Genomic DNA, 13146 nt, shown 5'->3' on the forward strand with positions numbered 1-13146 from the left:
TCCTGCTGATAGTTAAGGATCCAATAATTTTTCCACTTCCGAAAGCCTATTATAATTTTTCTAATAAATCACTTTTCACAAATTGCTTTCCTAAAGGAAAGAAGCTTTTAACACTTTGAAAAGGTAGATGGTGAGTAACAACAACACTCAGCTATAAGATTAGGAGCACTTCTCTGCTTTTTCTTCCCCTTATTCTGTTTTTAAGCCTGGAGTCATGCTCTACCTTAGTTTCCTACTTTGCCCATTCCTTTATTTTTTCAAAGCAATGTGCAGAAGCTCTTAAATAAGACTTTCATCTTTTGTATCTCTGAACACCAAAATGTTTTTTCTTCAAATATTTGCCTGGACCTTTAATAAGATCTTCCTGTTTCTGTGAGAAGGTCAGAGTTTGGGAGCTAGTGATGAGCCAAAGGCTACCATATTAGCATTTATAGAATGATATTTTTCTAAGACATTTATCTTGTGTCCAAACGACTTGATTTTTTAATACAGAGAAGTATATTTGATGTAACACAGAAATCTTGTCATTGGGGATTTTACCTGTGGAGCACAAAGATTAACCAAGTTCTGCTGGACTGTTTCTAATGATAAGAGTTAGTTTTTTACTGAATGGGTCTGTGGGCAGAGATGAGCTCAAAGGAGAATGTGCTCTCTCCTTTGGACCAACTGGCAGAATTTGAAAAGTAATCTAAAACCTGCATTAACAATTGGAAGGAAAAATGAGGAATGATAAAAAGAAAATTTGATCTTCCCTCAGGCTGTATTTGCATTTTGGGTCAAAAGTCCATGCAAGCACAGTGTTGTGAGCTGCAAGGTAATACAGGCAAAGATATGGCACAGGGAGGTTCCCGTGCCTCTTTGGAAATTTCTTAGTGTCAGGATCTGTTTATTTCATGCCAAACACATTTTTAGGAACATAATGTCACTTCTGAAATCATTGGATTTGAAAAGAAGAGGACATTTAGAGACCTGAAGCTAAGTTCTTGGATCTCCACCTCCACTGTGAAGCTAAATATTTAATTAGATTTCATTTCACAAGAGGTGGTCCAGTAATTTTATGTGTCTCCAAGTCAGATGTAGAATTGCCAAAGTTCCTGAGGAGCTTTTTTTAAAGGGAAAAGCTGATTCGTGACTTGTTGTAGCAAAGCAAACCTGGATGTGCAAAGATCTTGTTTCTGGGGTGCTGTGGTTGGTGGGGGGGGGTGCCCTGTGCCCAGGGGCAGCCCCAAAGCCTGGTGGGGAGGGGCAGCTCTTTGGATGGAACTGTGTTAATTGACAGATTGCCAGGATGGGAAGTTTCATATTGCCAATTCCAGAACCCCAAGTCCCTGGATTTTTTCCATATTATTTGTGAAGCTTGGCCAACTATCCTTCTTTCCCTTCCCCCCTCCAGATTAGCACAAATATCTATTTCTTGTGATGAGTTGAGAAGACTTATTTCATACATGTTCCCTGTATCTTTAGGCACATGGCAAGTGCCCTCATCCCTGTTTCCATGGAGACTTAGGGCCCACCTAATTAAGATGAGAATAAAAATGTGATTTTTGCTGAAGACTTTAGGAAAACATGGCATCAGGCCAGCAGATAAACACCATGTGTTCTTCTGAATTTTGGAAAAGTTCAGATTTTGGGACTTATATTGGAACTGAAATTTTAAAGCCTGGGAAAATCTGAAAAGGGGAGGAGAAGTCAATTCTCACCTAAAGTCACTGCCAACATTGGGAGATCTTTGTTTCTGAAAATTGCAGTGTATAATTCCTGAGGGAAGTGGGTTTGTTTAGTACTGTTCTAATTATGATGCTGGAGACATTTTATAGAATCACAGAATCATTCAGGTTGGAAAAGACCTGTAAGATCTTCCAGTCCAACCTTTTGTGTGTGTGTGGGGAGAATCTGGTCAGCATTATATGCCTAGAAGTGTTTTTAAGCCAGCCTTTGAAATCTCTACTCCACAGGCATTTTCCAAAAGGCATTTCTTAAAAATGAAACTGCCAAGGAAAGGAAGAGGCACTTGAGAGGCTGGTGGTGCCTGGCACAGATTTCAGCTCTCACAGCTGAGTGGGGCAGAAAGCTCCTTTCAGATGCCCCAGCATGGGGCAGATCCCTGGCTTGGCTTTTGTTGTTGCCTTTGCCCACATCACACCTACTTTTTTTCCACAAATGGGCAAATTAAGACTGCTGCTTTTCTTCTGCAGATTTGGAAGAGGGATTTATTGTGTCTTGGTTGAGTGCTGCAGTGATAGAGGCTGATCACTACCTGTTTAAATCAGATGCTGCCCTTGAATCCCTTTTGGGCTCTCATGCTTTGTAGGTGGTGCTTGATAGAGAAGACAGACCTTTCAAGGAGGAGCAGCTGCTTGGTTTATCTGCATTCTCCTGAGTAGGAGTTGAGAGGGTTCTTTACTCCCTCCCTGGGAAAGCTGAACTGTACTGCTCAGAGCACAGGTTGGCTGACACAGCATCCAGTAACCACTGCGTAGGGCAGAGCACGGGACACGATGCAGCTCGATGGGAGTCACCAGAGTTTCTCATGTCCCACCTCTGGTGTGTGCTGTCCCTCAGCATGTCAGCCAGTGCCACTGTCCTGGGCAGTGGGATAGCCCTGATGCTGAACTACTGCTGTTTAGATCTGAAACATCAGTTTAGGTGGCCTTCTTTAGATTGCCTAAGCTCTCTCTGGTGTTTAACACCATTTTGACACTTGGAGAACACACCATCTTCTCCTCATGCATGATGAAATGATCCATATTACGCTGTCAGCTTTCTCCCACAGTGATTTCCCATATTCCTTGTATGTCTGTGGCCTTTCATGCAGTTTCTGCATCTCCTCTCCCTCTGCAAGACATGAACAATTTCCACTCTCCAGATTCATCTTGCTCAGCATCATAAGGTTGATCTATTCTTGTTGAATGTGGCTTTAAAAAGGGTTCAGCAAAGCTGTGTTGAGACTCAGGAATAGTTCTGCTTGGTGGACCTTCGAGCAGCTTCATACATATTGCATCAGAAGAGGCAGAAAGAGGCAGCACTTCATGAATTCATATTGCCCACATTTGGATCTTTTCTAAGCAGCTGTAAAAATTAGGAACTTAATTTTTAGGTCTCAAATTCTACCAAGCATCTTCAGAGATGTTGCAGGGAGCCTGGTGCCCAGGCCAAGCTCTCACTTTGCTTATCAAACCCTCTTAACTTCATAATGAACAAAACATTTAGCTCTCTCTACCCTGGTGACATAAGTATATTTGCTTCTGCCTTTCCTCTCTCACAGTCAGGAGGGATTTTCTTTTTTCTCTCTGAAGAAAGCATGTGTGAAACAAGGGTTTGGGCTTTAACTGCCTGTGGTATAAATGCCTGATGCTTCAGGAAAAATCCCTACAGATGTCACAAATGTGGATGTTCCTTTTTTTCTGCCCTGTTTGTCCTGCAGGAGAATTGTGTGTTCAGAGGGAACAGGAACTCCTGGGTTTATGGGATTAAGATAAACCCACTTACTTTGCAATAACATTCACAAGGATAAAAATGCAATTTTTAGCCAAGGAGCTGAACACAGTGTACATTATCAAATGGGAAAAAACCCTGTTCCTAGTAGATTAACATTTCCAATGTACAGTTAGTGTTCCAGCTGTTCATCCAGATGAATTGCATCTCTTTTACTGTGCATCTTTCTACTAGTGAACATGTTCTGGCATGGTCAGGGCTTGGCTATACCTCTACATCTTGGACTATTCTCTGTGTACTTCTCTCTCTAAATGCCTTTTTTAGCCATTTCTGCATTTCTTCAGCTGCCAAATGGCTCTCCTGCTGAGGCAGATGCTTTGGCTTCGCGCTTGGTCGTTATCCCTTGTATGTCCAGATTTTGTTGGTTACACAGCACTTGTCAGCTACTTGCTTTAAGGAAAGTGTGAGAACATTTTTTTCTGTGTGTGTGAACTAAGGAGATGATGTTGTGCAACACAGAATCACAGAATGGTTTGAGTTGGAAGGAGCCTTGAAAGGCCATTTAGTCCCACCTCCCTGCAGTGAGCAGGGACATCTCCAACTCGGTCAGGTTGCTCTGAGCCCGGTCCAACCTGACCTTGGATGTTTCTAGGGATGGGGCACCTACCACCACTCTGGGCAACCTGGGCCAGTATCTCACCATCCTCATTGTAATATCTTGCTTTTAATTGTGAACCCCAGGTTTAGAGGCATATATTGATGTTGCATATATTGGTGTTAAGTTTGGTACCATCAATATACAAATAAACTGTAGAGGGAGTGTTGATTTGCCTGAGGAGAGGGAGGCTCTAGAGAGAGGCTTGGAGAGGCTGGATCCATGAGCCAGGGTCAGCTGTATGAAGTTCAACAAGGCCAACTGCCGTTGGGTCACAACAACCCCATGCAACTATACAGTCTGGGGGAAAGGGGCTAGAAAGCTGTCCAGCAGAAAGGAACCTGGGGGGTCTGATTGAGCCAGCAGTGTGGCCAAGAAGGCCAATGGCTCATTGCCCTCTACAATTGCCTAAAAGGACATTGTAAAGAGGTGGGTGCTGATCTCTTCTCACAAGTAACTGGTGATTGAACAAGAGGGAATGGCCTCAAGCTGTGCCAGGGGAGGTTTAGACCAGGCATTAGGAAGAGCTTTTTCATTGAAAGGGTTGTCAAACATTGGAACAGGCTGCCCAGGGAGATGGTTGAGACACCATCCCTGGAGGCGTTTAGAAGTTGTCTGGATGTGACACTTGGGATCATGGCTCAGTGCTGGATGTGGGAGAGCAGGGTTAATGGTTGGACTTGATGATCTTGAAGGTCTTTTCCACCCTAAGTGATTCTGTGTTTCTGTAACCGTCCATGAAACACAGCAGGTACCTGCCTGCCTACCTGCTTGGCCTAGACACAGGTTATTGAGGTATCTCCTGGACAGAGGTTGCAGATGAAGACTTCTGCTAACTGCACTATCCAGTAACAACCAGAAAGGTCCTAGAGGCAGCAGCTTTAATGTGGTTGCCAGTATTGTGTTAACATGTTCCTCTGCAGAGGGTCCTCCAGGTTGCCCACCCACTCAGCCGTATTTTGTCATCTAAAATAATGTTATTTCTCTCTACACCCACATCTGTTTTCACTCTATTGCCGATGGAAATGCTGCTGTGTATTCTCTGTGTATGGCGGCTACTTTCCCAGCATCTAGAAAATTTACTCAGTGTAAGGGGATTTTACAAGTTCTCAAAAAACATCAAGTATTTTCCCACAGTAGCCACCCCGTGTGATGTCTACATGAAATGACATCTATTCACAGAACTACAATGTGCACCTGCGTGTGACTTGCTGCTCTGGGGTGCCTTCCCAGAGATCCTCCTCATGCTTGAGTTTCTTTTCTTTGAAGCCAGCACTTTCTTAGAGGGACCTTATTAAGTAACTTCCTATTGTGAACGTGTATGAAATCAGCCAGTTAGTGTCCCAGACGTCTGGTGCACATACTTGTACTAACTGTTCTGTTTGGGAAACTGTGACAAGTAACCTTGCTGATGTGTAGTGTTCTGAATGTGTCCTGTAGCTATCAGTAATCCCTGGTGGCTGCAGGGTAAAAGTGCTCAGATGGTGCCTGAGCACTGGGCAGCTAGAACAATCCAGCACGTGTTCTGTGCAGCTGTTTGTTCCAGACCTTTCCAAGAACCTTGCTTTGGGGAAACTCTCCCTTAAGACTTAGAATTGGATATCTGAAGGTATATGGTTTCTGGAACTGTTTAAATTGGCTAACTCTGATCTGTGATGCTTTGTCTCCCATGTCTTCAGTGTTAGTGCTGCACTTTTAAATATCTTGCCTTCAGATCTGCAATTATGGTGGGTCGTGCTATTAATGTCTACAACTCTCTCCTGTTCCCCAGAGTCACCTCTGTAGCAGCACAGGAATTAATTGCAATTCTGCCCTCCTAGCACAGATGATACCTTTCCAGATAAACCTTGAGAATTGCCTGTCCTGGCTCCTCCTCAAAACCTCCACCCCATGCTGAGCAGGTTGCTACCTCCAAGACAGGAGTCCAGGGCCAAACTAGCACAGAGTCAGATTTGAACCTTTTAAGCCCAGTTCCCAGTCTGACAACCACCAGTGCACTAGCTGGCCAGAAAAACTGATCCCAAACTGACAGATAACTTGCTATCTTAACTTCATTAACTTGCCCACCAAATGTGAAGAGAATGGAAGGGAATGAATAACTTGTCAACATGCTCCTCTAGAACATCTCTTAGAACTTCTGATTTAGACATATTCCTGTGACCCATCAGGGTATGATGATTGTGTGTCATTCTCTCCAGATTGCACAGTGGGAGGCAGTTGAAAGAGCACATAGTGATAGGTTAGTTTTCCCTTGGAGCAGTTGTGTTCTGCAAGAATTAGGACATCATATCACTATCTTTAAAGAGCATTTCCATTGTTTTCCAGTCTTGGAGGTGCCGCAGAGGTGCCTGCTATTACTTTGAAAGTTGGGATTTGGTTAGAAATACACTTTTCCAAACAAACTGGCAAGTCAATGAGCTTCTGCCCAGGTTTCCATGCAGTATTTGCAGAGGATTTTAGGGAAATAGCTAAATAAATGGCCTGTTCTGGTGCCTGTCCTTGAAGGTGGAAAGCATCCCAGCCTGACTAGGTACTACAGGGGTTGGCCTGCACTTTTGTGCATGGATTCTCTCTGATTGTAGTTCTGAGTTTCCTGTACAAATTCCTGCATTTCTCTGAAATGGATGTTGATTGTCTTACAAGTAATAAAGCTGATCAAAACATGGAAGTCATCCTGGTTCTCCTGTGAAACAATTTGTGACTTTCTAAGCTGTGTCAGATCTCTTTCCTTAATAATGTGTCTCAGAAAGAAAATGTTGAGAATTAGACTCCTATAGATTTCAAGGGGGGGAGAAAGAGATAAGTTTGGATTATTTGAAATCTTACAGTTCGGGTGTATTTTCATCAGGCTTTAAGGTGCTTAGAAGAGGCTTTTGTGTCTGTGAAATATCTGAGTAGGGGAAGGAAAGGTCCAAGAACTCCCCATACCTCCCTGCTGGACTTAGTAGTTCTGTGGTGTTAGTTACTCAGGCTGAATGTGGCACCAGATGAGCTCCTGGTTTAATCTTTGTTACTTAGTCCTTGTGTAAATATGGGGGGAACTGAATTGTTACGAAAAGCTTCTCTCTTCTGGCTCCATCAGAAATTCTCATTAAGATTAGTTGGCCATAATTTTCACCACTGAACAGGAAAAATCATATTTAAAAGTCCTATTTCTAATTAATTGTTTTCTGTATTTTTAAAATATGCATTTAAATATATATATATTTAAGAAATGTGTGTTTTACAAGCATGTGTATTTTGAAGTTCCGTGTTGTGTGTGTTGTAATACTCCAGGGTGGAGAAAAAGTACATGGAAGTTCTATCTGCTTCAGATGTGTGGATGGGAGGTGTGAAAGGGGAAAGGCTGCTGTGGGTGTTGGGCAGGGGTGCCCAGGGTGCAGCCTGTGCCTGACTCCTGCTTGTCTCCCCTCCTGTCAGACCATAGAATCCAACTGGCGCTGTGGGCGGCACAACCTGCAGAGGATCCAGTGCCGCTCCGAGAACAGCAAAGGTGTCTACTGCTTGCAGTATGATGATGAGAAGATCATCAGTGGCCTGCGAGATAACTCCATTAAGGTAAACACTTCCTAAAGGCTTTTCCCTAGGGATGAGGGAGTAGTTCTGCCTCAGAAAGCTTGCTGCTTGTGTTTCCTCAGTGTGTCTCTTTGTGGGACAGCATGTGTCTGCGCAGGGTTTGTGAGGGTGGGATGTCTTCTGTGGCCTGGCAAAGTCCTCACCTGCACCTTGCATTTCCTTTCACAAAAAAAGGCTTTTCTCTTTTTGTGATTGTTGGTTATTTCACTGTTCACTTATAGAATCATGGAATGGTTTGGGTTGGAAGACACCTTAAAGGTTTCCAGTTCCAACCCCCCTGCATGGGCAGGGACACCTCCCACCAGCCCAGGTTGCTCCAAGCCCCATCCAACCTGCCCTTCAACACTGCCAGGGATGGGGCAGCCACAGCTTCCCTGGGCAACCTGGGCTAGTGTTTCATCACCCTCACAGCAAAGAATTTCTTAATTAAGTCTCACATAAATTTCCCCTCTTCCAGTTTAAAACAGTTACACCTTGTCCTGTCACTACAACCCTTACAAAATGTGTATCAAAGAGAATTCCTGAAGCCAAGAGGGAGGACAGACAGATCACCCATGGATTCTTTCTATCTCTAGTTTTCGTCCTTTCTTCTCTCTTGTGGCAATGTTCAAGTCTTGGATCCAAGTCCTTGATAAGTCATTTATGCTTCTTGTTTTTAACAGATTTGGGACAAAACAAGCTTGGAATGTTTGAAAGTATTAACAGGACATACTGGCTCGGTTCTTTGTCTGCAGTATGATGAGAGAGTCATTGTAACTGGATCTTCAGATTCTACAGTGAGGTGAGTGTTGACTTTTTGCACAAGTATCATTTGAGTATTAGGGTTGGGATATCAGAAAACATTCCTAATATTAATGGGATACTCTTATTCCAAACCCAAGATATCCATACTTGGCAAAGCATTACAGTCAATCCTTTTTTTTTTTTTTCCAAATCTTGTCTTTTTTATAGTGTAAAGAATTTTGAAGGAATATGATCTGAGTGATTCAGGGCATATCCTGAAGCTGTAGAATGGCTGATAGCCAACCATACAGTGATACCTTCATTTAGAATTTCTTCTTCTGCCTTCTGACATCTCTTAATGATGCCTGTTAATGAAAGGGTATCTGTTATATGTGGAGCATTTGTCCTACTGCAGTTCTGATCATGCTGAATTTAAATTCTTGTACAAATTCCGTGGTCAGTAGATGTCCAACCAAGATGCTCAGATACAGTTCAGTGGAAGGGTCTTGGCTCCTGGTGGCCTGCATCGGTATGTCAGTGTCAATCTATAAATCATCCAAAAAATGAAATACTGATCAATACACCCTTCAGGTGGTATAAAACAATAGCAATTTTTTACTCTGTGTGAGGTGGTGGTAGCCCTGGGAAGAGCTACCTCCCTGTTGCCACTGACATGCTCCATCTGAATGGAGTGGTGTAAAACTGAAGAAATCATAGTGGGTGATATTTGCGTTGGCCTGTTCCATCAGTTTACACATCACACAGGTTTTAGTCATCCTGGACGAGCTACAGAATTGTGGTCATTGTTAAGCAGCAGTGGTCTCAGCTGAGGCATTTTCCTGCTGTTCACTGCTGTTAGTTATTGCTTGCGGATGAGGATGCTTCCCCAGGACCCACCTTCCCTCCTTTCCCAGGCCCTAAGAGATGTTCAGCATCCAGAGAACTCTCCATTACAGCCAGTAGCAGACTGGTTTATGCTTTAAACCATGCAGAGCCTTCATTTGGAACAAACTCTTTCTCTTTTGCAGAGTTTGGGATGTAAATACAGGTGAAGTTCTCAACACATTGATCCATCACAACGAGGCAGTGCTTCATTTGCGGTTAAGGTTCAGCAACGGGCTGATGGTGACGTGCTCCAAGGACAGGTCCATTGCAGTCTGGGACATGGCCTCTCCCACCGACATCACCCTGCGCCGGGTCCTGGTGGGTCACCGTGCTGCCGTCAACGTGGTCGACTTCGATGACAAGTACATCGTGTCAGCCTCAGGGGACAGGACCATTAAAGTAAGTTGGCAGAGCTCTGCTCCAGTGCCTGCCTGCCCACTAGGCCAGAGCAGCTTCTGAGCCTTGTTCCAAGGTGTTCCCAGCACTTCTGTGCCTTTTCCTCCACCACTCGGCGAGCTGCTTCCTCCTGCTGGCTGTTAATGTCTTTACGTGCCTAAGGAGGCTCGTAACATTTTTGTGGCTTCTTTTGTACGATTGCAAAAAAAAAGGAAAGCTCAGGGGCTGCTTGAACTCCAGCCTCAAGGTCGGTTTCTTTGTTAAATGCAGCACATTTTGTGCCCTTTTCATGCTGTGCCCTTTTCCAGGAGGTGCATTTGTTTCAATTGCCAGTCCTGTTCCAAATGAGAATTTGATCAGCACTTGCCTTTCCTCACCACACCTTCCCAGCTCAGCCAGACTTTGCCATGTTTGAGGAATGAAGGGGCTGTGTTTGAAGGCTGTTACATACCAGAAGATTGGAGTGTATTAATGTAACAAAGGCGTTTCCACCTTCCCTCTCTAGAACCAGAGCTACCTCAGACTGTGCCAAAAAGCTCTTGGCAGTTTAATGTCCAAATATCTGCCAGAGATCCTGCTGCACTCTGTGTTGGAAAATGAGCCACTGGATGCTCTATGTTCCAACTTCAATTACAGTTTATTAAAAATGGGCAAAGATGATAGAATCATTTAATGTTAAGAAAGAAGCACTAAACTAAACTTTCACAGGTCAGGGTTTTGGCCTGCTCTTACCAGTAGGCTGCTCACCATTTCTCTGGTAAAAATTGTGGGGTCTTTGTGTGTGTGGTAACTTCCACTTTCAAAATTAGTAACTTACCAAGATGCAAGTGGAATGAAGTTTTTGAAAGCATTTGGGGCAGGCTCTACCACCTGAAAATGTTATTGTACACATCCCACCCAGTCTGTTCTCAGGACGTGCAGTAGCAGTGCTGGTGTCACTGCAGGTCCCCATTGCTCCAGTCTGACACTCATGTCAGGTACCCAATCTTTGCCCATACAAATACAATTGAATGAAGGAATGGCTTGGGTTGGAAGGGACCTTAAAGATCATCTAGTCCCAACCCCCTGCATGGGCAGGGACACCTCCCACCAGCCCAGGTTGCTCCAAGCCCCATCCAACCTGCCCTTCAACACTTCCAGGGATGGGGAAGCTACAGCTTCCCTGCGCAACCTGGGCCAGGGTCTCATCACCCTCACAGTGAAGAATTTCCTCCCATCGTCTCACCTAGATCTCTCCCCTTCCAGTTTAAAACAGTTACCTCTTGTCCTCTCACTCCAAGCCTTTGTCCCAAGTCCCTCCCCGGCTTTCCTGGAGCCCCTTCAGGCACTGGAAGGTGCTCTAAGGTCTCCCTGGAGCCTTCTCTTCTCCAGACTGAACATCAAATCAAATAGTGTGAGACTTTTCATTCCCCAGCAAAGGTCAAGCCTCAGACCTCTTCTCTTGATGAATTCATCACGGGTTCTGTTGCAATTCAAAACACCTTGTTTGTTTGTGATTCTCAGGAGTGTTTCCCTTGTTTCTCAGGTCTGGAGTACGAGTACATGCGAGTTTGTTCGCACTCTCAACGGGCACAAGCGCGGCATTGCCTGCCTGCAGTACCGGGATCGGCTGGTGGTCAGTGGGTCCTCAGACAACACCATTAGGTGGGTGCCCAGGAGCAGCTGTGGGTGTGTAATCTGTGGAAGGAGGGTTTCCCCTCCCCCTTGGTGCTGTCCTGCACATGCCAAACGCCCTTGGTGTGTCCTGCTGTTGGGGCAGGCGATGTGCCCGGTGTGAGAATGAACGTGCCCACGTCCCTGTGGAAAAGTGGGACGCTGGGGTTTGTGTCAAAAGTAAAATTGCTTATACGTTGCTCTGGTTTCTCACCTTGTGTCTTCTGCTTGGAGAGCTAAGGAAGATGCTGGTCATTGGTTTTCTTCATTACTTCTTGAACCTCTGATCAGTGGCTTATGCAGAATAGAAAGAAGCGTATGTGAAGTTCCCAAGATAACAAGTGCCCACGCTTTTCCAGTGTGTTGGAATTCTTCCATGTTTATGTGCTGCAGCTGCAGACTGATCTCTGAACCTCATGCCTTTTTGAGCAAGTGATGTGCTGTGAGTCACAGAAAGCCATCTAGCAGCACACCTGAGCCCCTGCCTGTGGGCTGAGGGACAGTGCTGAACCTGAAGTACTCAAGGACTTTCTCCTCTCTTCTCTCAAGGTTATGGGACATTGAATGTGGTGCCTGTTTAAGGGTACTAGAAGGCCACGAAGAACTGGTTCGGTGCATCAGGTTCGACAATAAGAGGATTGTTAGTGGAGCCTACGACGGGTATGTTTTTGAAAGCAGTTTCAAAACATTTTGCCTTTCTTAGCAAAGCATCTTCTGAGATCCACTGAACCTCCTGTTCCCTGCTGTGAAGATTCTCTTCTCATCTGACTAATGGGTCAATATTTAACTGAGTGGATTTTGCTTAAAGCACCTTGATGCAGCAGGCTGCTGCTTTAAATAGCCAAGGAACTGCTTTTCTGGGGCTCTTTAGCAACCTCCTAAATTGTGTATCACTCAAGTTGGAGTTTCCTTAGAAAGTAAACTTCTGTTTGGTTGAAGTGACATTCCTATTTTTCTCCCCTTGGGAATTGCTCATTGTTCCTGTGTGCTTAGAGTAGTTCAGGCTTTCTGTTTTTATGACAGCAGCACTGGAAATGTTAATTGTGAGTGTAAATTAATCTTATGGGGCTCTCATAAGACTTCAGTGACCATTACTGTTGGGTTGGTGCAGGAGCCCCACTGTTAGTGTTTCTGACCTGCTCAGTGTGTTCAGTGTGTAGTGGATTCACAGCAGCTTCCATCCATGTCCAAACTCTGCATTCCTTTCTCTGCCTGTTTTATACTTCTAGTGAACAGCAGAGTGACTGAAATCAATTCCTGAACTGTTTGTCTCTAGCCTTTTGTTTGGGTTCAGTGTCTCACTGGGGTTGGCAGTCCCAGCTTAATTCCTACTGGAACTTTGCACCTTATCAGTAGGGCTGTGAGCTTCCCAGAGCTTCCAGACCAGCTTGTTCATAGAGTCACTTAGTCTTTCATGTTACCCACCCACTTGCTCCATCACCAAGACACATCAGCTGGTAAAAAGAAACACAAAGCCTGTTTCACAAGATGTAGAGTTAGTGTTTTAGTGAATATGGATTCTAACATTTGGCTTGACCCAGCTGTAGGGAAGATCTGGCATGCTTCCCTTTGCTTTAGGTGTTACTGATACCTGAAACAATGCTCCCATAATGACCTTCTTCTTTCCCTTTACAGCAAAATTAAAGTTTGGGACTTGCAAGCTGCTCTTGACCCTCGTGCCCCAGCAAGTACCTTGTGCTTGCGTACCTTAGTGGTATGTACAGTGAAATCTTTCCTTTGTAAGTGAAAGGCATTTTATTCCACTGTAGTGGGAGATGTGAAAAACTCAGGATGTTTTATAAAGCTGCTTTTTACTCTTAAGA

General features: G+C 44.5%; 1 protein-coding gene across 1 annotated transcript in view; it reads left to right on the top strand.

Annotated features, from left to right (window-relative positions):
* FBXW11 (F-box and WD repeat domain containing 11) overlaps nt 1-13146 on the top strand; it is a 49911-nt gene that overhangs the window by 31488 nt on the left and 5277 nt on the right. The window contains exons 6-11 of the mRNA XM_010005457.1: nt 7511-7648; nt 8329-8447; nt 9418-9673; nt 11196-11314; nt 11873-11983; nt 12959-13037. Of these exons, the coding sequence (XP_010003759.1) occupies nt 7511-7648; nt 8329-8447; nt 9418-9673; nt 11196-11314; nt 11873-11983; nt 12959-13037 (822 nt within the window). The remainder of the gene's footprint in view (nt 1-7510; nt 7649-8328; nt 8448-9417; nt 9674-11195; nt 11315-11872; nt 11984-12958; nt 13038-13146) is intronic.

The sequence above is a fragment of the Chaetura pelagica genome, unplaced genomic scaffold, assembly GCF_000747805.2.
Source record: "Chaetura pelagica isolate M959 unplaced genomic scaffold, ChaPel_1.0 scaffold581, whole genome shotgun sequence".
NCBI lineage: Eukaryota > Metazoa > Chordata > Aves > Apodiformes > Apodidae > Chaetura > Chaetura pelagica.